The 27664-nt window shown below is 43.9% G+C and overlaps 1 protein-coding gene across 4 annotated transcripts in view; it reads left to right on the top strand.

Annotated features, from left to right (window-relative positions):
- The window catches only part of LOC142814667 (lachesin-like), a 251967-nt gene extending 242100 nt beyond the window's left edge, over positions 1–9867 (top strand). For all 4 annotated transcript variants that reach the window (XM_075893833.1, XM_075893831.1, XM_075893840.1 and 1 more), the window contains 2 exons: positions 5710–5796; positions 6497–9867. In XM_075893833.1, coding sequence (XP_075749948.1) covers positions 5710–5796; positions 6497–6597 — 188 coding nt within the window. In that variant the 3' untranslated portion in view covers positions 6598–9867. The remainder of the gene's footprint in view (positions 1–5709; positions 5797–6496) is intronic.
- Positions 9868–27664: the final 17797 nt, after the last annotated feature.

Below are 27664 nucleotides of genomic sequence, written 5' to 3'. Positions count from 1 at the left end.
CGATGCGCTGAGCCGCACACTGCAGACGCATGTCGGGCAACAAGTCTGAAGTGCAGAAACTGTGATGGTCCGCATGATGCTGCATCCAAGGAATGCCCTCGGATTAAGAAGGAAATCGCCATTATCAAACAAATGGTTAGGGACAATTCAACCCACAGAGAGGCTGCTGAAAGGGTACGGCGGCGACGTAGTCGCCGACGGAGGCGTGTAGGACAGAGTGTTGCGCATAACCCATTTCCTCCGAGCACGAGTGAAGTAGTAAGCACGAAGCGAAATGAAGTGGAGAAGCTCACAGCTGCGGATGAGTGGCCTACGCTTCCGCGTACGCAGCCTGCAAAGGAGCCTCCTGCGAGGCCTCGCCGCCCTACACCTTCCACCGAGTCTACTTCCGTTGAGGATGTGTCAAGGGTCGATCGACAGATCATCCCGATGTTACGATCCCTCGTCGCTGTCATGGCAGACATACTAAGAAGCCTGGGAACTCCAACCGCTCGAAGCGGGTTACAGGTGTTGGACGCGCTGAGCCCAGTCCTCGCCTCCCTCGCGTAGAGTCATGGCAGGAGATCAACAATCGTTCCGCAAAGACGTCAGAGAAGCATCAGTCATCCAGTGGAACGCAAGAGGACTTAGATCACGGATTTCCGATTTTCGTCAGTACGTGTTTTCTAACCGTTTCCCAATCATTGTAATATGTGAACCGAAATTATCAAACCCGATCAGGCTATCCGGCTACGAATCAATCCCGTCCAAAACCCGAAACGAAAGCAGCAAGGTCATTGTGTATATTCGTCGGGAGCTTACCTACATCATTCAACCTGTGTCGCCTCATGATGAGAACCAATATGTTTGCCTGACTGTGAAGCAGAAAACCCTCACCTTCACATTAATAGGTGTCTACTTATCTCCCTCAGCCCGTTTTGATTGCCAAAGACTGGATGACATTCTTTCGAGCGTCCCGGATCCGTGGATAATTATAGGGGACTTCAACGCCCACCACCCAATCTGGGGAAGCTCAAAAGTCAATGCCACGGGCCGGAGGCTGGCTTCATTTGTATCGACTCATGAACTGTCTCTACTTAATGATGGGAGCCCTACATTTCTGCGAGGATCAACGTACAGCAGCTGTTTGGACTTGACGTTTGTGTCACGTCGCTTCGCCACAAGCGTTAAGTGGTTTTTAGACATCGAGACACATGGTAGCGATCACATCCCCAGTTATCTCACCATCGAAGGCTTTGCTAGCGACCACCCGCCGAAAACCGTACGGAGGATCGATTTTTCAGCATTCACAACCAACATTGAACACGCTTGTGAAAAAGGCTTAACCTCTGGCATTGAGCAAGCGATCAAACAAGCAGCGCAGAGTGCGATGCGCACGCTGGCATATTCTTCAAGGCCCTCAGAAACGGACGTGGAGTTAGAGCGACTCCGTGCGACTCGTCGGCGTGCGGAGCGTAGATATCGACGCACAAAATCCATTCAAGATCTACGGATGGCCAGGCGCATGCAAAAGAAGATCCAGCGTCGTATAGACAAACTGGAGTTTCAACGGTGGGCGAAGTTTTGCGCGAGTCTAGACCCTCGCAAACCGCTTTCTCAAATATGGCGAACCGTGCGAGGCCTACGCATATTTCCCCAACAACGTTTTCCGTTTAAAGCCTTGGCCCTTTTCCAAAATAGAAGGGATATCGAGATAGCGGAAGATTTTTGTAGGAAGATTGCGGGCCCGTCAAATTGCACAGAAGCCCTTACTGCTGATTACACGCCACATTCACTTGACCCGCACCTGGACCTGCCTTTTTCAATGGAAGAACTGAATGTGGCTCTTGCTTCATGCAATCGATCGTCATCGCCTGGGCCGGATGGCATATCATACCGCCTATTATGCAATCTCGGTGATCGAGCACGAAGTGCTTTGCTGGAAGTATTCAATGAGTCTTGGAGAGATGGAACGGTCCCCAGAGAGTGGAAAACAAGCCGGTTGGTTGCACTTCTCAAACCTGGAAAATCGCCTCTAGAGCTGACATCATACCGCCCAATAGCGCTGGCTAGTTGCGTAGGGAAGCTGATGGAGCGAATGATCCTTGCCAGACTCGAGTGGTTCCTAGAACGCCATAGAATATATCCAGACGCCATGGCCGGTTTTCGTCGTCTTCGGAGCTCCATTGACAATGTCATTGACCTGGTGACCTACGTACAACACCAGAAAATGAGCAGACGGTTATCTGTCGCACTATTTTTAGATGTCAAAGGAGCATATGACAATGTTTCTCACGAAGCCATACTTGACGCCCTCGAGTCAGTTGGTTTGGGTGGGCGAGTGTACCGCTGGATCCAATGCTACCTACATATGAGATCATTGTTTATGCAAACTGATGATGGGCCGACTTCTGAACATTATACACACCGTGGTGTTCCTCAAGGTGGTGTATTGAGCCCCACACTGTTCAACCTGGTTCTGATCGGTCTCGTGGAACGCATACCAGATTCCGTGCAGATATCTCTCTATGCAGATGATATTTGTGCCTGGACGTCAGGTGTAACACGTCCTCAGGTACGTGCGAGACTCCAGAAAGCAGCGAATTCAATATCGGCGTACCTTAGAGAACAAGGTCTCGAGATTTCTCCTGAGAAATCGGCGCTGGTCGCGTTCACGCGGAAGGCAATGACGTCATATCCCATCGCCATCGATGGACACAGTGTCTGCTACGCCAGGACCCACAGGTTTTTGGGGGTCACGATCGATCGAAATCTCTGCTGGAGTCCCCATGTGGCCACTCTAAAGAAGCGCCTAACGGCCATCGCACAACTTTTCAAGTTCCTCGGAGGCAAAACGTGGGGCACATCAGTGCACGCGATGTTGCATTTGTACAAAACGCTGTTTCTGGGGTACCTGCGGTATAGCTTGCCGGTTCTGACGAACGCTTGCAAAAGCAGTATACGCACAATAGAAAACGCCCAGGGCCAGGCACTCAGAGTTTGCCTTGGATTACCACGCTGTACATCAACAGCGGAAACCATCGCTATCGCCAAAGATCATCCGGCCACAGTGCACATTACTTTGAAGGTGCTTAGAGCTCATATTAGACACCTTGCTCGCGCCCCTGCCCACCACCTAGCTTCGCTTCCAGAAGATCGACCGAGTGCCTCCTTCTGTAAGAGAGTATTGACTTTCCGTGAGTGCCTTCCAACAGTCTACACGCCTCCGGAACGGATACTAACACCTCCTTGGTGCTTGGACCGACCAAAACTGCGCTTGACAGTGCCGGGGATTCGCAAGAAGGCGGAGCTCTCGGCGCCAGCTTTAAAGCAGATGATTCTACTCATGCTACACGAAGAATACAAAGATCATGTCAAACTTTACACGGATGGCTCGACAACTGTTGGAGGATCTGCAGGAGCTGTGATCTTCCCAGCAAGAGCCGAAACCATCCAGTTCAGAACGTCACACAAGACGACATCGACAGCCGTGGAGCTCGCGGCACTCCGCAGCGCACTCCGCAGGATTGATCGAGAGACACCACAAAAATGGAGCATTTTTACTGATTCGAAACCAGCTCTCCAATGTCTACACAATGCTCTACGTCGTGGGCCTCAAGACCAATTGGCGCTCGAAATACGACAACTGTACCATCACCTAATAGACGAAGGACATGACATATCTTTTCAGTGGTTACCAGGCCATTGCGGCATCATCGGTAACGAGCATGCCGACGATGCAGCTAAGAATGCTCACGAAAATGGAGTGATGGAACCTATTCCACTATCAAGAAGCGACGCCGCAGCAAAGATTAATACGCTTGCGCAGGATGTCGCAAGGTCTATGCGGAATACGCCCGGTTTTCTCCACACCCGTCTTCACCGCCTGGACCCATGCCTACGACTTACTATTCCATCTGGCCTACCCCGATCCGAGACGACCCTTCTCTGCCGCATGTGGCTTGGGGTGTCTTTCACGAACGCCTTTGCCTGCCGCATCGGAATGAGAGACAGCGCTGCATGCGACCATTGCGACAATGACGAAACAATTGAACATATTTTATGTCAGTGCCCCCAGTACAGCTCTCAGCGACAGTCCCTCTCAGCAGTGTTTGCTCGCCTCGACGACCAGCCACTTTCTGAGCAGTCAATCTTGCAATGTCGGAAAGATCGAGCTTCACGCCAGAAAGCAACGAAGGCGCTGATGAAGTTTCTGCGAGCGACCCGCCTCGTTGAACGATTGTGACACTACTGTGTGCGCGTGTGTGTGTGTGTGTTTGTGCTTCTCTTCCTCCCTTTCCCATTTCTTTTTCTTACTTTTCTGTCTCCCCTTACCCCTTCCCCAGTGCAGGGTAGCAAACCGGATATGTTTTCTGGTTAACCTCCCTGCCTTTCCGCATTAAATTTTCTCTCTCTCTCTCTACATGGTCTCGTAAGTACACTTCGGTAACTGGATGAATAATAGCCTCGTGAGTGCCGACATATTTCTGGTGAAGGAGAAGCACTAATATGCAATATAACTTCCCGCATACTTTACTTGGCTGCATTGTCTGTTGGTGAAATTACTGCCAGTCTCTCCCCCCCTTTTTTCCCTCTCTTCCCTCTTTCTCGTCTTTCTTGTCCCCTTCCTTTATCCCCCAGTGTAGGGTAGCCAACCGGATGTCTTTCTGGTTAACCTCCCTGCCTTCTCCCTTTTTGTTGCTTCCCTCCTCCTCCTTGTCTGTTGGTAATCGTTGAACGTAATGAAAATTCACGCAACGAGCTAACTTATACTGCCCTTTGAGCATTATTCAGAAGAAATCTTCTGACACGTTTTTTTTTTGTTGTTGCTTTTGCCAAAATCTTGGTCATTCCTGACTGTAGTGTTAATAGGTATCATGACGAGGTGTTATATGTGAACTGTGTGATAAAAAAATTGTATCCACGCATGTCTTCTTTATTTTAAAATGCAGGTTGTTAGAAGTCCTTATAGGGAATGTCATTTTATGTGTATTATCAACACTTTTGATTATTGATAGCTCTATATTATTTCCTAGAATGATCGTACAGCGACGAACATATTGTCATCCCACCAATTTACGATATCGCTGCGATATATTCGTATCCCATGCCGCTTGTTGTAATTACTCGGCAGAATATCACTAAATAAAACTGGGGTAAATTGGCAAGATGATCAAAAATTCGAACGAAATTCTGCATGTTTTGTTTACTTTACTCACCCGGTGATTCGTGTTACACAGCAAATCTTTTAAATCACGAACGATGTTTTTTACAATCTGGAAATAGGCGTAGAATGACGTTTTTGTTTGAAAGAGTTTACGCACTAAAAACTAAGCAGTATCTTCAATTGAAGCTTTTTAAACGCTCTTTGAGGAAGTGCGTAGGAATGCGGCTTTGCCGATGTATTTTTTCTAATCTTTTTTTTGTTTTTACGATACAGAGGACTTGAAGCCTTTCTTTATCGAATATTGCAATATATGAAATATTGCACAAGTGCATATAGAAAATTTTTCCTTTATGCACTCTTTTATGTTGTACTGAAGAGGCGTCCGCTTTTTGCTTAAACTTTTTAACCGTTTGTGACTAGTTAACTGTGAATACTAGAAGACAAATGCTAAGCAATAATTTGCAGCACCTTCACCTGTACGCATTCGAGAAATAATTTAGAAGAATTCTGCTAGGATGACAAGCACAAGGAAACGTTATATGCGCTTCTCATCTTTCATGCAGCTGTAGTGACGACAAAACCCCAGGATCTATCTGAGGCTTCAAGAGACCAAAGGCCGTCTTACACACCCGCTGTTGTGAAAATTGGAGGTAAGTTGCATTCGCTTGGTGCCGTGCACTCTTTTGTGAACTCGCAGCGGGAAAATAAAAACCAAGTACTAGCAAAGCGAGAGGCACACCGAACACTCACTCGTGGTGGACTGTTTATCATTATTGACCAAATATATGACGGAAAGTCGTCCAATTATTTAAACTAAGTGCGTCGGCAAATTATGTTGTTTCACAAATGCGTGTGCATTTGCTATGTGTATGTGTTTAACAGCAATAGACCTGTTGTAAGTCAGCATTCTTGGTGAGTCGGCCTCGCTTCGCTTTGCGTGTTCGCGCACTCGTAGTAAAACATGCCTCTATACCAACTTACTCGATTTGTACGAATGCACAATTTTTCCACGTTCTCGCTGCGCCTTTCATCGATGTACCCTTAGCGCGCAGGAGAAAGCAGGCATGCCCTTTTATATAGCAATATGAATATGTCGTGATAGTTTATTTAACATCAAGTGCTGATGAACAACTTGTGGGCGCTAATACCCATTTATGTCTCCGCTCTTATGTCGATATTTTTAATGTTGCTGTTGAAGTTAGGTCTTATTAGAACGGGCTATTGTACGAACAAAACGCGCTTTACCCCTTTGTGGCATCGTCTGTAGGTAATTCTTGCTATATACTCTCGCACCTTGCCTTAAGTCCTTCGGCTCTTCATCATATATTTTCTCTGTTCTAACTTCTGCAGATTTGCAGCTGCATGGCAGTGCGACGCCCCTAGGGAACTCACTGCTGTTTACGTCACTGCTTTCTCTCACCGCCGTCGTCTTCGTGTTGACCATGTCGTGACGTGTTGCGGCATTCCCTTGAACGTGCATCGACAACGTTGCCGCGCGCCGTGCCGGACTGTAAGCGTGCGGCACCGGGCCCCTGCTGACTGCACCAGTGACGCGGAGGGCAACACGGCACGCCAACGGCTCAACTGGAATCGAACGCCACAAATCTTTCGTGACGCGAGGCGATTTCCCGAGCAGCGAAACGTAGGGAGGACATTGCCACACGCGTTACGCTATGCGTACGCCGGTCATTTCTCTTGTCAGACTTTTCACTTTCGCGGTTGCTTGCGTTCTCTTTGTGGAAGACTGTATCGGAAGGGCGGGCTACTACTTCAACCCAGTGCGCGTCACAAAACTTCAAAATTGTACACGTTCTTTATGATCGGTGCTATCATGCGAAATCTTTTTGACATTAGCTTGAGCATTACATGACCGTAGCGTTGGTTCACTTTTCTTCTGCCTTTTTCAGAGATGAAAGTCAGGCTCATTTGTTATGGTTATCAATCACGTAATAAATGACCACTAACAAACGTAGTTATTCAGCGGCTAGCCGAAAGCAATGTAAGAAACATTCTGAGCCTTAGTTTTGTGCACCATAACTATAAACGGTATTCATTTAGAGTAACCATAAATCAGCGTTGAAACCGAAACAAGCATTTATAAATTCCATCTGAGAGCTCTTAACTTGGAGCTGTAATAAAGAGACCACTAACTCATTATATTCTTGTGGACATCATTCAAAGCAGCTCAAAAAGAGATTTTATGCTGAAAATGCTTGTGGGTAATGATGTGGAGATCATGGCAGACTTGAATGGATCGTTTCTTTATTATTATTATTATTTTATCATTTTTAGCGCTTATGTGGTTCGCTTCTAAGCATTCCATTCTGACTCACCAATATTGCTCATTTATGCACATGTTAAAATCATCACTTCGAATCTCATGCTCTTTTTTCATTATCCGCATAGTCATTTTTTGAGGGAAGCTACAGTCACTCATGAGCGACGGAGATATAATATCTTGTCGTTTTCATCAGACACCGTAGAAGAACTTTGTAGCGTTCTGTCCACAACTATTTCATTCTCTGCGTCAAAAAAAAATCCTTTTGCGAGTTCGCGTCTTGGAAATACCGTAGGCAAGTAGTATATCGAGCAAAAACAGTGTTTTCATCTCACAGCGCACTTTATCCAGAATTAGCATAATAACTGCGCATGGCGATTCAGCGTGTACAGTTCATAATGAATAACGAAACTTCGGCATCAAGTGTGGTAGATGTCATCAAATTTTTGCACATTGAAAATAAAAAAGTTTCGTTGCCAAGGGGGAGATAAATTATCAAAGCAACATTAGTTTTTATCAAAACACCGAACCTAAACATGTAATAGTACTGAATTGTTATTCGGTCATGTATCATAGATTTTGTACCCTTGAACTGAAATTCACTGCTCTTTGAGCTGGCTAAACTCAGTAGTTTTAACGAAGTCACTCGTAAGTTGCTTTGTATGTTGAGCTTTATATAATTATATTTTATTGTTGTAGTTTGTTGCTCTCTGTTGATCAAGTGCTGCTGGTACTTTTTAGAGCACTGGCTGTACCTTTCCACAGATAGTATGATTATTGGAAAATCGCTGCCATGAAAACATACTATCGCACTTGAATCGATTTGAATTATTGTTCTTTCATCTACGGTTTTTTATATTTCCAGATAATATTCAACCAACCGAAAAAAGCTCGTAATGTAGTAAAGCACAGCATCAAAAGTTGCTCACTTCGAAATGTGGGAGGCTTCAGCCAAAAACAGGCTCCTAATGAAGCACGCATCTATAAGTGAATATTTGTTTACGTTGATTACGCCGAAAGAAGTCATACGTCAGCGCATACATGGTCGTCTCTTACGTGCTGATAAGTAAGAAACGCTAACTAATAATGGCATGTTAAATGTCGATAATTTGTAAGGTATGTTCAGTATGCTCCATTTAAACCTTAAGAAATACACGATGGGCCAAAATGATGCTTAAAAGGGCGTTCATTCTTCTTTATGAGGCTAAAATTATTGGCGATATATTGCTTCTAGCAATACATTGCTGTAACCTCATTCCTGTATTATGAAGATCTCTGAGTCGCTCTCTTGCCTAGTCACTCGTAAGCCGTTTTAAGAGTGCATGCGATATAGGTATTGCTGGTAAGGAATTTTAGTTCACACGCTGCCGTCCCAACAACTGGCTACCAGTCATAACATCATGACGCAACACGTGGATATTTCGGAATCTTCTCTGCAGTTTGGTTCACACTTTTTCGTCTTTTTGTTGGTCCTGTCTCTGTGCGATTACAGGTGGTTTATGGTTCGCAAACCCTGACGGCGTTCGAACGATGCAGTAGAAACACCCAGTTCAGCAATTCAAATGCGTTGAGATTCATTTCGCGGTTAACTTACTGGGAATCGCAGTGAGCGAATGAATATACAATCTTGAGTATAATTCCTAAAACTTACCACGCTCATATCTGCTGGCTCTTAAGTAATTGTACCCCCCCCCCCCCAGAACTAATCAAATGTTGCACTCAAATATTTACACAAGTCATGTGAACCTGTCTTGTTATATTCAACGCTTGTTGTAGTGCCACGGCAGAACCAAAATAAAGCAAGACAGCTTAGGCATTTATCAGCCGTCCTATGGTCTACGCAAACGCATGGACAATAAGACGCCAAGGGTGTAACTGCAAAAAATTTTATCCAAAATTACCGGTAACACCGACACCTATACTATTCAGGATGCAGCTAATAGTGTTATTCCTGGCGGTAATATTTGGCGACACATTATACATACGAATCATACACAAATGAGTTGTAGATGAAAACAAAAGTGAGATATCACGAAACGAATGTTAGGGTGCACTTGCTGCGCCAGCTTGTTTCGAGTCACAGGAATGGCAGCTTTAAGGTGTTGAATCAGATGTGTAATTTCAAGGCTGCAAGATTTAATTTCGTTTGCTAGCATTCGCGAAGCGCCTGTAACTCCATTTGTGTGGACGGCGTCAATATTTCTTGTAAATAACACACGCCTATTTACTCGCACAGAAGCTCAATGGCGATTCGACGACAGTGGTGGTAGTAACAATACCAGGAGAAATGTGTGTGATGACGTTGATGATGGCGGTGATGGTAGCAAAAACATGTACATATTATCATGCGCCTAACGCGTAATTTTGTTTGTTTATAAAGTGCCAAACGTACGTTGGTGAGTACAATAAAAGGAGTCCATCTTTCTTTTTTATGACATCACAAGCGCTTCTGTGTCATTACTCGCCTGTTTCACGGTAGCCTATCAGATATCACACTCCAAAAGCACATTCTTTATCTTTGTATTGAACGACGTGGTAGAAATTTTTTTTGTTAGAAACATACAGAGAAAGTCGCGGGATCCAATCCCGGCTTCGGCGGCTGCAGTTTCGATGGAGGCGGAAATGTTGTAGGCCCGTGTGCTCAGATTTGGGTGTACGTTAAAGAACCCCAGGTAGTCGAAATTTCCGGAGCCCTCCGCTATGACGTCTCTCATAATCATATGGTTGTTTTGGGACCCCACATATTATCAAACAGACAGAGCAATCAAATTTGTATAAACAATATGGTCAAAACACTCTTAAATACAATCAAACAAGGTTCTTCACACTCGGATAGCATGGCGAACTGCTTCTCTTAAGGAAATAACAGCAGAGCTTTAAAAATTATGCTTGAATGTCGTTAACAGACCAGTACTAGTTAGTAGCGAGTGCTTGTTCACACCGTTGTCAATACGAATTGAAAGATGATTACTTCAACGTGAAACATGAATTTAAAGATCTGCGTTAGGTGGTCATCCTAGCGCACATCAAAATGATGTGTACCAGTGTCACTGCTGTTATTGTAATACATCGAAGCCAGATCTTTCATCAGTTTATTGTTTGGGCGATGAGTGACCCCAAATTGTGCAAGCTCACTGAAAATGAACACGTAGTTTTTTCCAGTGACCTTGGGCAATTGCTCCTAACGTTTTTCAAGCTCCTCTCTTCACAAGACGCTTTTAAAAATGTCGCTGCAGTTCCCATTACACATGATCTGTAGCGAATTGCTGACAACAATGAAAACTTAAAAAAAAAACTCGGAGCGTCCCTTAAGTCTTCGCCTGACAGGACTCGAGCTATAACGCAATTTTCTTTTTTTATTCTCGGTTGCTGTATTGACGCCATCATGTTATGACGTGATGTGACGATACGTTATGTAGCGACACCATGGTGGTGTTCCAAGACCCGATCGGCGACGCCATCATCGCTGTAGTATTAAAGGTCGGACAAGTTTGTAAGACAGCATGTTTGGGTATAAATTGGCAGCAGCAAGCACAGGACCGAGTTGACTGGCGGAACATGGGAGATCCTTTTGTCCTGCAGTGGACGTAGTCAGGTTGATTTGATGATGATGATGTTTGGGTACAGCGTGGAAACACTCTTCCGTCTTTATTGTTATCGCGCTGTGCCCAAGCATGGTAATGTCCTTGCTTTGATTTTTCCCGCGTGTCAACACCACAGATGGCGCCGTGGCACGCCGACACCGACAGTCGATTTGCGGCTTCGATTAGGCATCTAAGAATATCGCCTTAACAAGTTTTCTTAAGTGCTTGTTTTTTTTCGCTCATAAAGCCCGACTCCCCGAAATTACTTTCCCTAATCACAACTTTATTACCGTAAATATATTTGCAGATAAGCTGCATTACTCCATTTTGTTCTGCTTAGCAAGCGTACGTGTACTTTTTTTTTCCACAGTGATTGGATCGTCCTTCGCTCGATGCCCTTCAAACCTCTCTCCTTCTCCAAGAGGGTTATATCAGCGCATTGACATGCACGTCAGGCCGCTCCTTGATCGGTGTACAGGGCCCGAAAATTTGCATGAAAGCGTAGTGAGTTACTCGGAACGTGACTTGCGTGCTTTTCTAGGGTAAAGTCAATGTTTCGGGGCCGTTCAAAGATTTAACTACAATCGTCTGGATGTGTTTACGCTGTTTCAAAGGCACACTGAACGTGGCGGCAACAGTGAGATTAATCTTTTTCGAGATGTGTAAACTGCGTATTGTGAGAAGTAAGAGAAGGAGGAAGGAGAATTAAGGAAAGGCAGGATTCGAAACTTGGGTCTGGAAATATTCGAATCAGTTGTTCTATCATTTGGCGCCCCTACACTGGGCTACAGTCACATGTAGGGATGTTTATTACGCCATAGATGAATTTATCAGTCAGACTAAAAGAATACTGGGTTAAATTATTCATCCTTTTAAACATTTAAATAGTAATATTCAGCAATTAAATATGTTATATTATTTATCGCTAGCTTATATGAAAAGTATTACGAGGAAACACTTTAACAAATTCCCGTAACACTCGGCCAATCCCCTGCAATGTATAGGAGCCATGAGAGGAGGAGGAGATGAAGCAGACGAAGAAGGCAACCAGACGCGCGTCCTGTTTGCTATTCTTCACTGGATGAAGGGGATTAAGGGAGAAAATGATAAAGACATAAAAAAGGAACATAAAAAAGATTCACGACAGTCCATACGCTGCAGATTGAGTTGCTTTATTTATTCTAAACAACTACAGCACAAGAAACTTCTGCTTAAACTGAGTTAGTTCAGTTCGTCTGTTGAAACCCCAGGAGTCAAGTGATCACTAGATAATGAGCTAAAGTTCAAATAGCTATCGCTACAGGTTCTGGAGGCCTCTCACGTCACTGCACAATATTGTTGTATGTGGCCGGCTAGCCTTCATTAAAGTATGTCAAATCTCCGGACTGTTCTTTGGGCGTTGTCATATAAACGTTCATTGACTAATAATATGGCCTTCAACATTGATCTCTTTCTCTGTGAATGGACGTGTGTCTGGTGAACGTGCCTTCCGTTGCTTGCTTCTCTCGCTCTCTTTCACTAGCTTACTGACCGAACGAAACAATGCGAAAAGGGTTTCCACGTACTCAAACCGACTGAGCCATTATTAAACCTATATGCGCCATAACAAAACGTGGAGGATATGAATAGCCATACTATAATTTTAAGTGCTCAACTGTTTCATTATTATCAAGATAGTATGGTAAATATGTTGAATCCAGCGAATGACTGCTGCAGTCTTCTATCAAAAAAATTGTATAGAAAATTACGCTTTTGTAGTTCGGGATAGTAATATTTATGACTTGCGTATCTTCCGTGAGCTAATGTGGAAGCTGTTATCGAATGTGTGTTTAATTGCTGTCTTAATTACCGTGACTGACGGTACTAAACAAACTAATTAAACGCATCTTTTTGTCGTTATCATCGCTCTTCGCGTGATATTCGTTGCGCACTGAAGTGGTAGTAAAGGAGCAAAAACGAAAATCACAACTAGCAGTGTTTGTGGAGGAATAACTTTATTTTTTAACCAGGAAGATCTCATGATTGTAGTCGTACTTTGAAGATCTCATCATGTAATGAGCCCTGCCAACCGAAAAGAACACTGACACGGCATTATGAGGAAAATTGATTACGAGAAGCTTTCCTTATACACCGTGGTGCCTAAGTTATGCTGCAGTAGCATAAGCACAGAGGATGCTCAGCATGAAATCTCTAGGTCTCTATTTCATAGGTGGGCTCGTTGCTATGTGATATGCACATCAAAGCTACAAAACCACCGATGAATTATGCTCTGGATGACCCTTTCACAGGAGATCAACAAGGTCAAGCATCGGGACATTATAGGTAAGCTATACTTGATTGCTTGTAAATCGAGCTTTGCGAATCCTGGTTGAAGTGGGGGTTGTCGATTCCTCAAATTTAAACAAAGTTTTCCTGGCCGATGAGTCGAAAAAGAAACCTTACCACATCTGAACTCTTTTGTTCAACTGGCATTGATGCATTGAACCCGATATACGCGGAGCAATTACAAAAAAATAATAATAAAAGAAGCCACTAGGTACTCGAGTGCCTTCGACCTCTTGCTACTCCGTGTCGCAACAGTGAAAATCATGGCTCTGCGACGCTCTGGACCGTAAAGACGGCAGTTTCGTTTTCTTTCAAGCGTTTGCTCAATGCAGTGGAAACGAGAAGACGACCAGACGCACCCACTCAGCTTCAGTCACGCTCACAGCGACTTCATTTCCTTTGACAAACACTACATATTGCATTTACGACGTGTCTCTTCATGTAGTACATATGTCTGTGAAGCTCGCTATTCGCTCGTATTCGTCGATACTCGTTTTTTCCCGACGTCAAGCCTCGTCGGCTAGCTCTTGTTTCAACGAAGGAGGCCGGGTAGCCGAATTTGGATACTCCTACCGCCACTTAGCGGAAATGTTACCACGCAAATAGGCAACACTGTTATTTATAATTGAATGAATCAGTTTATGAAACGAGCAATGCTAGAGTGAAAGTGAGTTAGCTTTACCTAATAGTGCTAGTGACGTTGCGCAGGGCAACAAAAGCAATGGCATCGGGTGAAGCGTTAGATTAGTCAATTTAACCAGGTATACATCGTGTGGTTGTATTGTGGCACTGGTCGATTAAGGTTGTGTTATTATTTACTATAAGACTGATTTATTCTGTATTCTGGTATATTGTATGTGTATTTAGTGGGAGAGCGAAGCGTCAAGTGTGAAGGCGCGTACGAGTGCGCAAGGTTCTTACTTATGCGTCAATGCTCATTCGTAGGCGTGACGGAGGAAGGAATTCTGCCATATATATTCTCTAGACGTGCCCCGATGCCTCTTCGTAGAAAAAGAAAATTCTCGCTGTGAGCTTTCGTAATGCAAAGCGGAGTCGGTGATCGCTCCCCTCTTTTCAGCAGAAGCCTTCCATTGAAAAGCGAGGACGCTTGCTATTGAGTACGCAAATCCGTGTGGTTTCACAATGCGCTCATGTCTTCAGTTCATACCACGGGACGGCTTTGTGACTCAGCGTTGCCTGTGCAGCTGGCGCTGTTAGGATACGACTCTTGTTGGTGTGCTTTCGTGCACGTTGAGTTCGTAATTCTAGCCTATAGAATATGAACAGGAACTCAGTATTCGAGTAACTTGTATTGTTTAAAGCGGGTTTGGGGGGTTAGCTCGAAGAGCATCAGGTGCAACCGGCAAGCGGTTGCTAACAGTGCAAACAAAACCGTGGATTATAGTCTGACTCATAAAATTGGGAACACTAGCCCCTATATAGAAGAACATAAATATATAAGCTTTTGAAATTGGTGAGAAAGATGGTTGCGCACAGTGCATAACGGCGTACACCCCTTTTTATTTGAGCCCCGTGAAATACTGTGCACTGCATCTACGAGATAGTGGTGGCCAGGAGGAGGTGAATCTCAACGCTGAACCGGACGCAGGTGCACATTCTTGGTCTGGTGATCCGACGCAATTCGGCTCCGTGCACGGGCTTTCGAGATAGTTCGCATCGGCCGGCCGGACTCCTTCTCTATTATTCGCCGACAACGCTCTCTCACGCTGCCGGCCGATGCAAGGGCGTTGCTATGCCGTATGTACTGCTGTGGTATCGGCCGATATCGGCGGGAGCGTTCAACCAATCAACGACCTCATATCTACAGCTTCTATCTAACTCATTGATGTATACATTACTTCAACATTTCTGTATTGCTTTCTTCAATCAAAAAATAATGAATGTGAGGATGATGTTAGATATGCTGGAAAAATATCCGTAGAGAAGCCTCCAATACAAACCAATAAGAATTCGTAATCAAAAGACACTTATCCGGATTGAGAATAACCGGTGTAATATAGGGTTCATTGTTTCTTCTTGTAACTCAAAGCAAACTTAGAGTAGTTAGGTACGGTTCATTTGATCAGATTATTTGAGATGTACCATTATTTTTTTCTATTTTGTGTTTTTCTTTGACAAAGAGAGAGAGAGAAATAGAAGAAAAGAAAAAGCAGGGTGGTTGACCTGGTGCTAGTGACGAATTCGCTACCCTGCACATGCGTAGGGAAATATTGGTCAGAAAGAGTGCAAATCGATATAAGATGCAAACGAAAAAATCCCAAAGACGCACACACACAAGGCGTTCCAATCACAGCTATTCTGATAGACCGGTTAAACATAGAAAGTGCCGAAGCACTTGCACAGCCTTCTCATGCTACGTTCAGCCCTGACGACGGCGCACAATTTTTTTTTTCGAAAGAGTTCGGTTGTCCAATTCATCGAGTGCCATGCAAAACGGCTCTGGTACTCTCTAAGTGAGCTGTACCGTAAGCAGTTGCACAGAACATGACGAATCGTTGGACCTTTGCCGCAGGGGTGAGACCGCGTCATGCTGACAATTACTGTGCAGATCGGGCACATGTAAATAGTCCTTTCAATCACGGTGTGTACAAATGGAGACGTCAACTTCAATGGCACGTCATGCACCGCGTGTTTTATCAAATGGCATGACACTTAGTGTGCACATTTGTGCAGGCCTCCTGAGTGAACAGCTGGCAATTATTTAACTTTATTATGCTGGGTATTTCGGCAGATGATCGCTTTGCTGTATGCACTACCATGTTCGACGATTGTTCGACGTGGCGCATTCCAAGACCAACGTTAAAAGTACTTTTTTTTTCTTCACTCAAAACAAATCTAACCTAGAAACAAACTGTGCATACATTTTGGGTCTAATAGCGGAATATTTTTATGCAGGTACTGACGCTGACTGGTGGCAGAATAATTATATAATTAGTTACACACTCATTAACATTAGTTACTAGACGTCGCGTGGAAGAACGTTTTCCTTCATTTTCTTACTTGTAATGTATTACTGAGTGCCTTGAAATAAGGCCACAGGAATTTGACGCGTTTACGACAGCGCATCATGATTCGTGACTGAAGGGGCTAAATGCGACATAATACGCACAGAACGCAGCGTAGTGTCGGTGAAGTCCTGGGGGAATCTGCAGGTTGTCGGATGCCCTGAATATAGTCGTGCGTGCCTGAAGTGTGGAGCGCCACTGCGACGTGACGCATTGGCGAGCAGGCACACTTAGCTTCCATGGCGAATCAGTCCTAAATATCGGTATTTGTTTTATCTATGACCTAAATGAGGAGCTTGATTGCCTGCAGTGACATGAAAGCCATTGAAAAGTTATTTCATATTCTTCCTCAGTTAAATTGTGCGTCTTTTTTGTGATCTCAAATACCAGTCACCCACGTATGCCGTGTTGTAAAGATGACTGATGAGACTTCAGTGCCGCTTTTGCAGTGCCCACACTCGGCATCAGATGTAATGAGAGAAAAACCAGACATTCATTCACTTATTTCTCTTTAGTTATTTCGTAACTTTATAGAAACATTATTTTCTTAAGGAATACACATTTTCATTGCCTGTTGTAGGGAAGGGGAGTCGGAAGAAATGCTCAGGCATCTGTTATTGTGCCAGAGATCTTCGTTCCTGTCGGACTGGTATGCTACTTCGACTGTCGTCACTGCTTTCCCAATAAATTGCCATGAGACATTCAATAGAAGTGCAGGAAATCAATATTCCCTCCTTACTTTATTGCCAGCAATGTTATTCAGTTCACTAAATTAAAAATAAATTGCTTCGTAATTGCTCCATAGTTAAAAAATAATGTCAAAGGTAGAGCCTTCTATACGGGAATTCATGATTAATTCGCCAATAGCTTCAGTATTTTCTTGCTCATTTATTTTTTAAAAAATGCCAGAAAAATTTCACCGGTGACGCCATTTGAGAGCGATGCCTGATAAGAAAAAAAATATAGCAGAAAAAAATATAATCTTCGGCGAAAGGTACTTTTCTACCATTATTCATATCATTGTAGACTTGTTCATAAGGCAGATCAGTTACGTATTTCTGTATTTGTGTATCAACGTTCCTTTGGTTAGTTATTGCCAGTGCACATTTTTGGTGCACAATCCCACTGTTTGGAACCCCTTTATTTTTACCTGATGCCCTCAGCTTAATTTACTCGTTCACCCTGTTCTCCTTATGGTGGTCTGTTTTGCACGTTTGGTGAAGAAGTTTTACAGCCGCATCAACGTCAAATATTAAAAAGGTGAGTGTTAGATCACCGATCAAAAAACTGTGGAAAGCAGATACACCACTATTAGTTTCAGTTTCTCTGTGCAAAAAACCCCGGCATAACAAGCACGCGAAGAGTAGTAAACACACTCATCAATTGATGTATTCGAGAATTGAATATGAGAACGAAAGGAGCCATTGCTGCCGGTCCCGCAGCTTATTAATAGCAGAGATTTAAGTACCACTAAAAGTTAAATTCAAAAATTCATAAGGCTATCACATTTTTACGCTTTTCAAGTTTTTCAGGTATTTTGTATCGGTGATCTTTATTAAATACTGCTTTTTTAAAGCTTGTAGGTGGTAGTACAGCCACAACCTTTTACTGCCAAAAAATTATCATGGTACATTAGTGTGATAATGGTAATGACCCCGTCATTCGGTGGGCTTGAAGTTGCCTTGTTCCTTTTTATTGGAATATGTGTGCATTGGGACTTTCCCGATTTCTGTGGCCCGCACGCGTTTATGATGGTGATAGTATACTTTTAGGCCCCACAGATTTTTGTGACACATACGTGTTCGCGGGGCTAACTGTTGCCGTGTTGATTTTTTAGAGGACCAGTGGTGAGTGGTGTGATGTCAGTGGCGCATACCCGCTTATGATGCCAACCATCATTACCACGGATCCTGGATATAGGAATCTCGACCAAGAACAGCTTCCCTGTTAATAAAAGAAAAAAAGTAATGTCAAGATTAGAGTCATTGGCAGCGTTGACAGATAACGGCGAATAGATAGTTAGAAAGCACAACCAATATGTGTGGGTTTAAAGTACGGTACGCCAATTCAGAGGACCAGAGCGTGGTGTGAAAATAAGAAAAAAAAACTGGTATTGGGTGCAGCAAGGCGACGGGTAGAGGCGCCACTAACGACTATGAGACGAGCAACCACATCCACCCATAAAGAAAAAAAAACAAACATCGAAAGACGAGTTACACGCGAAAACTCACGCCACCAATGCGTACGTGAGAATCTGTCGAAATTGTTGGGCCAACTTGAAGCATCGCAAACACTGGCGACACAACGATCCATTCCGTTGGCTCGGTCGCGTCGGCGTCTGGAGCGGCAGCTTCATGCGCTTGTGTACCGCTTTTTATTTTTATGTTTTCCTCATTCGCCTTCTCTTCCCATCTCTTTCAGCTCTGGCATGAAGAGATCCCGGTGCGTTTTTTTTTTCCTCTCTTCTTCATGGCTTCGATGTTGGTAACATTCTTGTCGCGCCTTGTTTGCCAGATCGAAGATCTGCGGGAGGATAGGCGGGTGCACGAAAGGGGAAAAAAAAGGCAAAAAAAAAACGAAGCCACGTTTGAAAAAAAAAATCTTTTATTCAAAGAAGTAAATGCACAACTATACGTTCCATCAAATATATCGAAAATAACGCTTAAGAAACAGCATTGCATGAGAGAGGGAATCAGGAATAAAGTGAAAACTAGCGCATTAATGGCACCAGCCTGGAAATGTTTGAGGGAGATGCGTGTGTGTGTGCGTAAAGACCAAACAAACGTGTTTGCAAGCTACACAGCGCGTCGTATGCGTGCGTGAACCTACGCTTGATTCTTCTTCATTTACTTCTTTTTTTTTCCTTGAATGCGATGCGTACGAAGGCGTTCGGCAGGGCGTCATTTTGTAGGCGTACTCCCACAGCTACACGCTGGTGTGCAAAGACTGATTTTTTTTTTCTTGAAGCAGGAAGATGCTTGAGTGCAACTCACGGTTTGTGATGTCGTCGACAAGAGGTTGAATATTTTATTAAACTTTAAAAAAGGGGGGTGACGCTATCGAACGCTTTTTGGCATGGTTTACGATGCCATTGTATACACATACCGGAGAGAACCTTCTTTTTATGCACATCTGTAGTAGTTGCACGACGTTTCGTTCTATGCGGCAATTCATATGGCGGCACTTTGCATACAGCCCGTAATTTAAATATGCATACGCCGAGTTGCGGTTACCTACTCCTTGCATTAGGCAGTATCACTTTCTTACGCTTTCATTTTAACATTGCAAGGTGGCGTGCTATAGCATGTGCTAACGGTGTTTCTAAAATGGGGCTTCCAGTGAGAGAAGGTTATAATACTTTCACACTGCCGGCATATTGAAAGCATTTGCATATAGCTGTAAAAAGCAAGTTCAATCAGGAAAAGAATAAACCAATAAACGAAATAAAAATTCGGGAACGTACACTTGTTGACTAATTTAGTCAGTGTAAAAACTCGCAGTTTGCCCGAGCAGCTGCCATCTTTCTCGCTTTTATAAAAAGAGATATTCTTATCACCCATCGCTTCCTTCACTCCTATTTCTGTTAAACGTAGGTTCTTGCATAATTTTACGTTTTGTAGAATTAAAATAATTGTTGGGGTTTGAAGTCCCCAAACCCCCATATCACTACGAGAGGCCCCTTGTTCAAGGGCTCCGGAAATTTCGACTCCTGCGTTCTCCAAGTACATGGGCCCTTAAGGGTTTTCGACTCTATCAAAAATACGACCGCCACGGCCGAGATGGATCCTGCCATCTTGTGGAATTTTTAAGTGCATAATATAAAGTCGCTAAAGTGAAACGGGGGTTCTATCGTACTTTATGCATTTACAGTCGACCACAAAAGTTTACGGACAACGCAAGCGGGTGGCTAAAATCCTCTTCGAGACACTTCCGCTACGTCAGCTTCTATCGAAAGCCCCGCAGCGCCCGATAGACATCGCTTCCTTTTATTTATGTCCTGTCTATTTTCCGAGGGGCTAGAAATAATTTTAACCTTTCCTTTCTTAAAGTGACGTGCTTATCAGCATTCGCGTCGGCATGCTTCTGTTTCGAGAGCAGTTTACGAGCGTATCTGTTGTCAGTCGCAGCATTTATCAGAAAGTGATAGCTCGCCAACAAAATGCCGCTCGAGGCACGCCGTGATAGTGCTAATCCTGCTATGAATACAGAAATGTGACGGTCATATAGGGCACACGAGCGCTTCGCATGAAAACGGCGAAGCTACGCGGCAGTATAAAATGGAAAGGCCTGTGAATAAGAAGGAGAGCCATTTCCGGCCCAGCACTGTGATCGACGGCATACCGCTAAGTGGCGCGGACAGGCAGTTTCGTACACACTCGCTTGGTCCACGAAATTTTCGCGGTTGACGGTACGTGCTCGCGTTTTGATAGGGGCGTGTATATACTAATGAAAGAAAGAAGTGTACTTTTACGGGCTCATTTTCTATGTTAGACACAATATTAATGAGATCTAATAGACAATCATGCCAAGGAAAGTATGCGAGATGTTATGAAACTAATTGTATTGTAAATGTAAAAAAAAAGGGTGGACGAAACTACAACTTGCCGTGGGAAGGAACCGAACCTTCTACCTTCTAATAACGCGTCCGAGGCTCTACCAATTGAGCTACCACAGCGGCTACCCCTTTCCCCTCTCCCCCTCTCCCCCTGTCCGCTTTATGGAGTATATGCGCATTAGATGTGGTAGCGTCCGTCTGTGCCGCCAGTAGCCATGATGACGAATGCGTAACACACTTTCTGTATTGTCGCTTTCCGCTGCCTGTAACTTTTGTAACTTTTTGTAAATTTGTAGTTTAAATTTTTTTCCTGGGTGAAGGGGCCAGTCAAGCTGTGAAATGCAGCTTTTTTCCCTTCGCACCAAACTACGTAAACAGTGTATTTTCGTGTACTTGTCACGTGGTTGAATAAACTCAAACTCAAACTCAAACTTTATTTGCTTGGTTGGCATCACGTAGCACGTGAGCTTATTACGCGCTGGCAATTGACTCATAGACCTTCGCATACTACCCGACGGCACCAAGCCTTCCAGAACGAGGTCCTCACTATGAATAAAAGAAAACAGTCTGAAGGCTCGTTTTTTTTTTTGAGACACATTATTAAGCAAATCTAACACACAATTATGCCAAGGAAAGTATTGGGTATGCTGTTAGAATTATTAGTATTGTAAATGTCAAAAAAGGGAACTGGACGAAAAGATAACGCGTCATTCGAACGTCGCATGTTCTGTCTCTGCCCACAGCAAGTGATGTTTTTGTCTTTTTTAAATGCGAAGCATTTCTTAGCAAACTTCGGTGACTTTGAACGTATCTATCTATCTATCTATCTATCTATCTATCTATCTATCTATCTATCTATCCACTTACGTTTGGGTGCTCTCTTAGTCACCCCCTTAACACGGCATGAACCGAAATTAGCATGGGAGGTTAAGATGGTTCGACGAATATGACGCCCTGGTCAAGACATGAATGATGTCACAATGCCGTTGCGTACGTCGTCAAACACTTCTCGCCAGACAGTGGGACATACTCACGGGTGGGTATGTGCCACTGGTAAGCGGGCATGTGCTACGGGTGATTGACACTTAATATCTACCCAGGAACGACGAGGACACACATGGGCCATTTGAAAGCGTGAGCGTTAAGCAATACCCGACATCGGTATCGTCGACACAACGAAGGCATAGAATGACTGTCAGTGTTAAGAAAAACCGAACATAAGCAGCGTTGGCCCCCCGACGAATGCAAATAATAAATTTCAGGGTCCCAGCAGGAATCTAACCCAAGCATTCTGCGTGGCAGTCAAGCATTCTACCGCCGAACTACGCCAGGTCTCGGAGGTAATTTTCAAATAGACGCTAATTTTCGTGGAAGGTCAATAGTGGTTCAGTGCTGCCTACCCAATTTCATATACATTACATATGTACTCCTTTCATACAGCCGTCACATCTGGGTAACGTACGTCAATTGTGGTGAGGTACCATACGATGAAATTGATTTGTGTAACAGTGTCAAGGGGCAGCATCTTCGCGAGCATCAGCGCTTCATGTCAGCTTCTGGTGTTGCTAAAACACATTTCCCGCTGAGTTCGGTTGCAAGTGGAAAACTGGTTATATAAACGTCTGAAACTCTTCAAAATATGTCTATGCGTGCAACATGATATATTTAGGGTCATTTTATGACGTGTCACTCAATAAAAAATGCAATACGGCCGCCTTCCCTCCGCGTGCTTCGGATAAAGTTGATTCCCAGATATGTGGTATCTGCCGAATTTTTTTCTTCCAAATTGCATTACAAAAAAACAACTAGTAGCATCCCTGATACTTTCTTTGACATGTTTGTCTGTTAGATGCAATTGATGTTGTATATATAAAAATTTCGAGAAAGTTTTGAACCCCAACCCCCCCTTCTCATCTACACCCTTGTTTTCCGAAAGGTGGGTGGGTCATTTGCGAGGAGGTGTGTAGCATTATTTTAATTCTTCTGCGTGAGACGAGACTCGTCAAGTGATTAATCGAGTCGCCCAGGTTGAGCCATTTCCAGCCAGGTCTGCTATGCTAACCTTTCTGTGGCAACATTCCCCCCTCCCACCACGGCTGCGTGCCATATGTCAGTGGGGCTGAGCTCATAGTGCTTGCGTCGGTAGCTGTGTCACACGTAAAGACACCTCTCGAAAATTTTCAACTCATATCCTCGTGAACATATTACATCCCGTCTTTCTGCTACAATGCGGACTCATCAGAATTGTGCGCGCAGTCGCACGTCTAGGAAACAACGTTTTTATTGGCATGTAGCAACTTGCGACTTCATGTTCAAATGCGGTTAAGGTGCGAGGTTTTTGACACTTGAAACCTTGAATGAACAAACTGTAATGCAAGCACTTCTATACTGCACCTTTTTTGTGGCCAGGAGCTTGGCTACGTAGTGAAGGAGATTTTTTTTTTTTCGAACTGCGCACCATTAAAGTTCTTACTTCTAAGCATATTTACTAGTTCTATATTTACAATAAAACCGTCTTGGCGAGCACCCCGAACAATAAAACACAGTTGCCTAAAAAAAAGTCTCTCACTTTGGAGCAACCTGACGAAATTTGTCGTTATTTCTGCTACAATAAACAAAAAAACGAATTCCTTTGTGGGCACATCGTTGTGGGGAATAAAAGAAATAGAAGAAAAATAGGTGGTGGGTAAAGGTTGAATAATGCTCCCCAGGATGTACGAGTGCGCAGCACACGAGCATTGTCTGATTACAAGGAGAAAAGAAGAACTTTCGCTCTGCACTTCCATCACACCCTATCGTTTAATGCCGCTAACGACATCTCCCATCGGAGACGAGGGCGATGCGGAGGTGAGAAGCTACACTTGTTTCCGGCCTGATGACCATTGACGCCTACGCCTGACGTTCTGTCCCTGTCGATCTATGTGTGTGATGCATGATGCTTCGAGCCCGTGCTGTTCGGAGAAGGCCGCTGTCGCATCCTGTAGGAGGGCCACGAAGAGGATAGAAGTGGGTAGAGGCATTACCCACTGCAATCTCTTAATAATAGATAGCCTTTGTGAAGGAGGAGTCTGCTACGCGCTTCCATAGATAACGCTCAATAGCTATTCCATACCAGATCAAGGCTTTATAAAAGAAATACCATATATCACCCACACAAGTTACACAAAAAAAGAAAGTACCTAAGTGGACCGGAATATGTGCAGTGGTTAAAGCATGCCTTATTTTCTTTTTGTAGAGCTATAGGTGGGGGTGGGAGTTATATGTAGGGACCGGTGATATGCGAGAAAAATGTATTTATTAAGAAATTTTACACGCACAGATTACTACCACAATACGAATGACTGCACTACAAAAAAAGGACCCCTGGCTTTTTCCTTTTTTGTATATAAATATCCCAATAATAACTCATCTTAAAAATAAAAAAGGCAATGTCCTAACTTTTCTTCAAAGAAAAATGCGAACTCTTTTTTGGAGAGTCAGAGGACTCACGGCTCTTGAAATCAGAATTAGCGTGTCTCCATAAAAAGTTATATTTCTGGCAGAAAAAAAAGACAAAGAGCTCTTTTATTTTTGTCTCAGAGTATGATATATAACTATTTACCTGCACACCAGATGATCTTTCAATCTTCAGTGTTTGTCACGTGCACCTATACAAATGTTTTCGAGCATTTTCATATGTCTACCTTATTTAAATGTGGGCGTCATGGCCGGGAACGGAACTCATGTCTTTGATCTCAGCAGCGCCACACAATAGCTGCAATGCTACCATGGCGCATTGTCCGGTGTTCTGAACGGTTTAAAACATATCCCCATAATACACCCAGTTCACGGCTACTGTCCCACATTTCATGGATACCATGTATGAAGAATGATAAGCAATAAAGACTTGCCCCGCCGCGGTGGTCTAGTGGCTAAGGTACTCGGCTGCTGACCCGTAGTTCGCGGGATCGAGTCCCTGCTACGGCGGCTACATTTCCGATGGAGGCGGAAATGCTGTATGCCCACGTGTTCAGATTTGGGCGCACGTTAAAGAACCCCAGGTGGTCAAAATTTCCGGAGCCCTCCACTACGGCGTCTCTCATAATCATATGGTGGTTTTGAGACGTTAACCCTACGAAGCAACAAAGACTTCGATTCACTCTCGTTCTCAGAGGATGAAACAGAATACAATCAAGATGTTACGAACGAAGCATAATTAAGTGACGTCACTGATGTAAGCTGATTACCATATGTCGGCATACAACAAAGTTTGCGCGTGCGTGCCAGCGCTTCACGGCACCTGAAATTAATTACCACAATTATTTCACCTTGCTCAACTATCATTACATTAAAACACAAACTTTTACCTAAAATCAATCTGGCTGTGGTCCTCTTGCCTTACATTGCCTGACATGCTTTACTAGCAAGTTTTATCTTGCGTGAGGTACATGAGCAACCTAATAATTATTACATGGCAGAAGTAATTACACACACGGAACAGTTTTTTACATTTCATAAGCAAATTTAGAAAATTTAGAGGAGATAACCATGGCGATTATATTAAGGACACTATTAAGCAGGAATTGCGTGCTCCGACCAGAGAAATTAGCATGGCTGCACATGACATTTATTAATTTAGAGAAATACAGAAATGCAATATAAAACGTTCTGCTGTACCGAGAATGCTTAGTAGTTGATGACTAATAAAAATGTTCAATAACAAATTCCCCGTTATTCTGAGTATTCTGGTAAATAAGAATTTGTAGGCGCTATCTTCGTAGCTCAAAGATTGGTCGAACTATAATATAAAGCCAAAGCCACTGAAAGGAAGAATACGTGAAGTTCGAAAACGTTATAACAAGAGAGAAAGCACCCTTGAGGGTGAAGTAAAAGAGTCAACATGACCACTTTCGTATTTTATTTTATTTTATTTCCCATCTAGTTCATTCGATACTGACTGCACCCATAAGGTGGAACACAATAAGATTTTGCCGATATCTGAAGCTCAATGAGGCATTAAGTGTTTTACGCTATTGCTCGCTTCAGCACGCGACTGTAGAAATTCGCGTTATCGGGCCTCCAGCGAGAGCACTTCAATATCACTTAGGCAGCCCCCGCAAATAATAGGAAAAAGAGAGAGAGAGAGAGAGAGAAGGGTGATACGTACATTTCTGTGCTTACAACGTCTAATCTCTACGTGGCCCAGGACATTATACTAGTGCATTGAGGCGTTTTCGTCATGGTAAGTAATTTAAGAAGCACTATTACTCCATGCAATTTTATTGTTTCAAGCCTTTTTTTTCTTACTGCGGCTCAGAGGTTGCTAAAAAGAGTAAAAAAAATTTGCGCCTCGAAGAAACAGGCAACGGACACCGCAGAAGAGGCAAAAGTGATTTCGCACCTCCTTGGTATTCTATTATTTCTCCTTCACCCTATGCCGCATCATCCTATCACAGACGTTTGCCCAGGGGACCCATCTAACGCGAAAACAGAAGATACCCGTCGTTGGCCCACGCCTCTTTTCGAAGGCGGCGGTGCGCGCCTGGCGCCAAAAACAGTCACGCTGCGCGTATGGCGATTAAATAAGAAAAAGAGAACGTTCCGAAAATGCCAGATTCTCAGAAAACGCAAGGAAGGAGGTTGGGGGGCGAAGAAGGAAGCGGCACACGCAGCAGCTGCTGCACGATCCCCGAAAAATTTCAGCGGGGAATATATACATATTTTCCCGTAAGAGTTACCCACAGCAATGTTCGCCCGAAGACGAACGCTGCGTGCCTCCCACTTCTATCCTTTACCTCTTCCTCCTCCTCTCTTCTTTCTTCATGTCTCTCTCTGCTGCTCTTGAATCGAGTTTCCGTTCGGTGGTTTTCTGGTGCAGCCGTATCACGGCAAGAACCAGTGTGATGTAACGAGATAGCCGCAGAAAACAACGAACGCGAGTGTGTGTTGACGCACGCGGCAGGACCAGTGGCCTCCCAGGAATGTACAGGAACACTAGATAGAGAACACGCAACGAGAAGTTATAAATAAAGTAATATGAAAAGATAGCGAAGATAGTGACGGGTGATTGATAAGAGATGTGCTGTGGTGGCCGTCAGTGTCGTAAACAAAGCGTGCCACGTCGTAATAAGTGGTGCGCAAAACTGGACGCGTTGGCGAGGAAAAAAAAGATGTGCCACTTGGGCAGGAGATGCAAAAATACGATCCACTAGAGATAGATACCTCGTGCACCAACCGTTTGCATTTGTGTTGCCACTCGTCTGAAGTGCCCGCTGTCACTCGGAACTTTTGTCAACGAGCGTTCAACCCCGTTCCTTCCAATTGCACTTTTATTTGAACAGTTATTGCTGTTTTTTTGCTTTGTTTCTATCATTTTGATTCTTGAACTGGCACTCGTGTGGCGTTTCCAATGAATTTTCCCCTCCCCCCCCCCCTTTCTTTTTTTTCAGTCGTAGTCGTGATTGAGTTTTGACTTTGATTTATCTGCTTTCTAGAGCTCTTCGAAAGAGGGCGCAACGTTACGGGAGACATTTCGTGTGTTGAATGGCATGTGACTGATGTGGAAATGGCAACAGCGCATGCTAACACGTGTAAGTACAGATGAGAGCATAGTAGATGGGAAGTCGCGAGAAAGACGAAATGCGTGCGAAGATATTCCATACTGAAGGTGCTCAGTCAAAATGTGTTTGGCATGCGCGTCCATAAAGTGGAGTGCCCTGATATATCAATGAAGATGGAACGTGCATTTCATGCTTCGATATTTGCGTTCGT

The sequence above is a fragment of the Rhipicephalus microplus genome, chromosome 1 (assembly GCF_043290135.1).
Source record: "Rhipicephalus microplus isolate Deutch F79 chromosome 1, USDA_Rmic, whole genome shotgun sequence".
NCBI lineage: Eukaryota > Metazoa > Arthropoda > Arachnida > Ixodida > Ixodidae > Rhipicephalus > Rhipicephalus microplus.
This window is presented reverse-complemented; position numbering and strand designations above follow the sequence as displayed.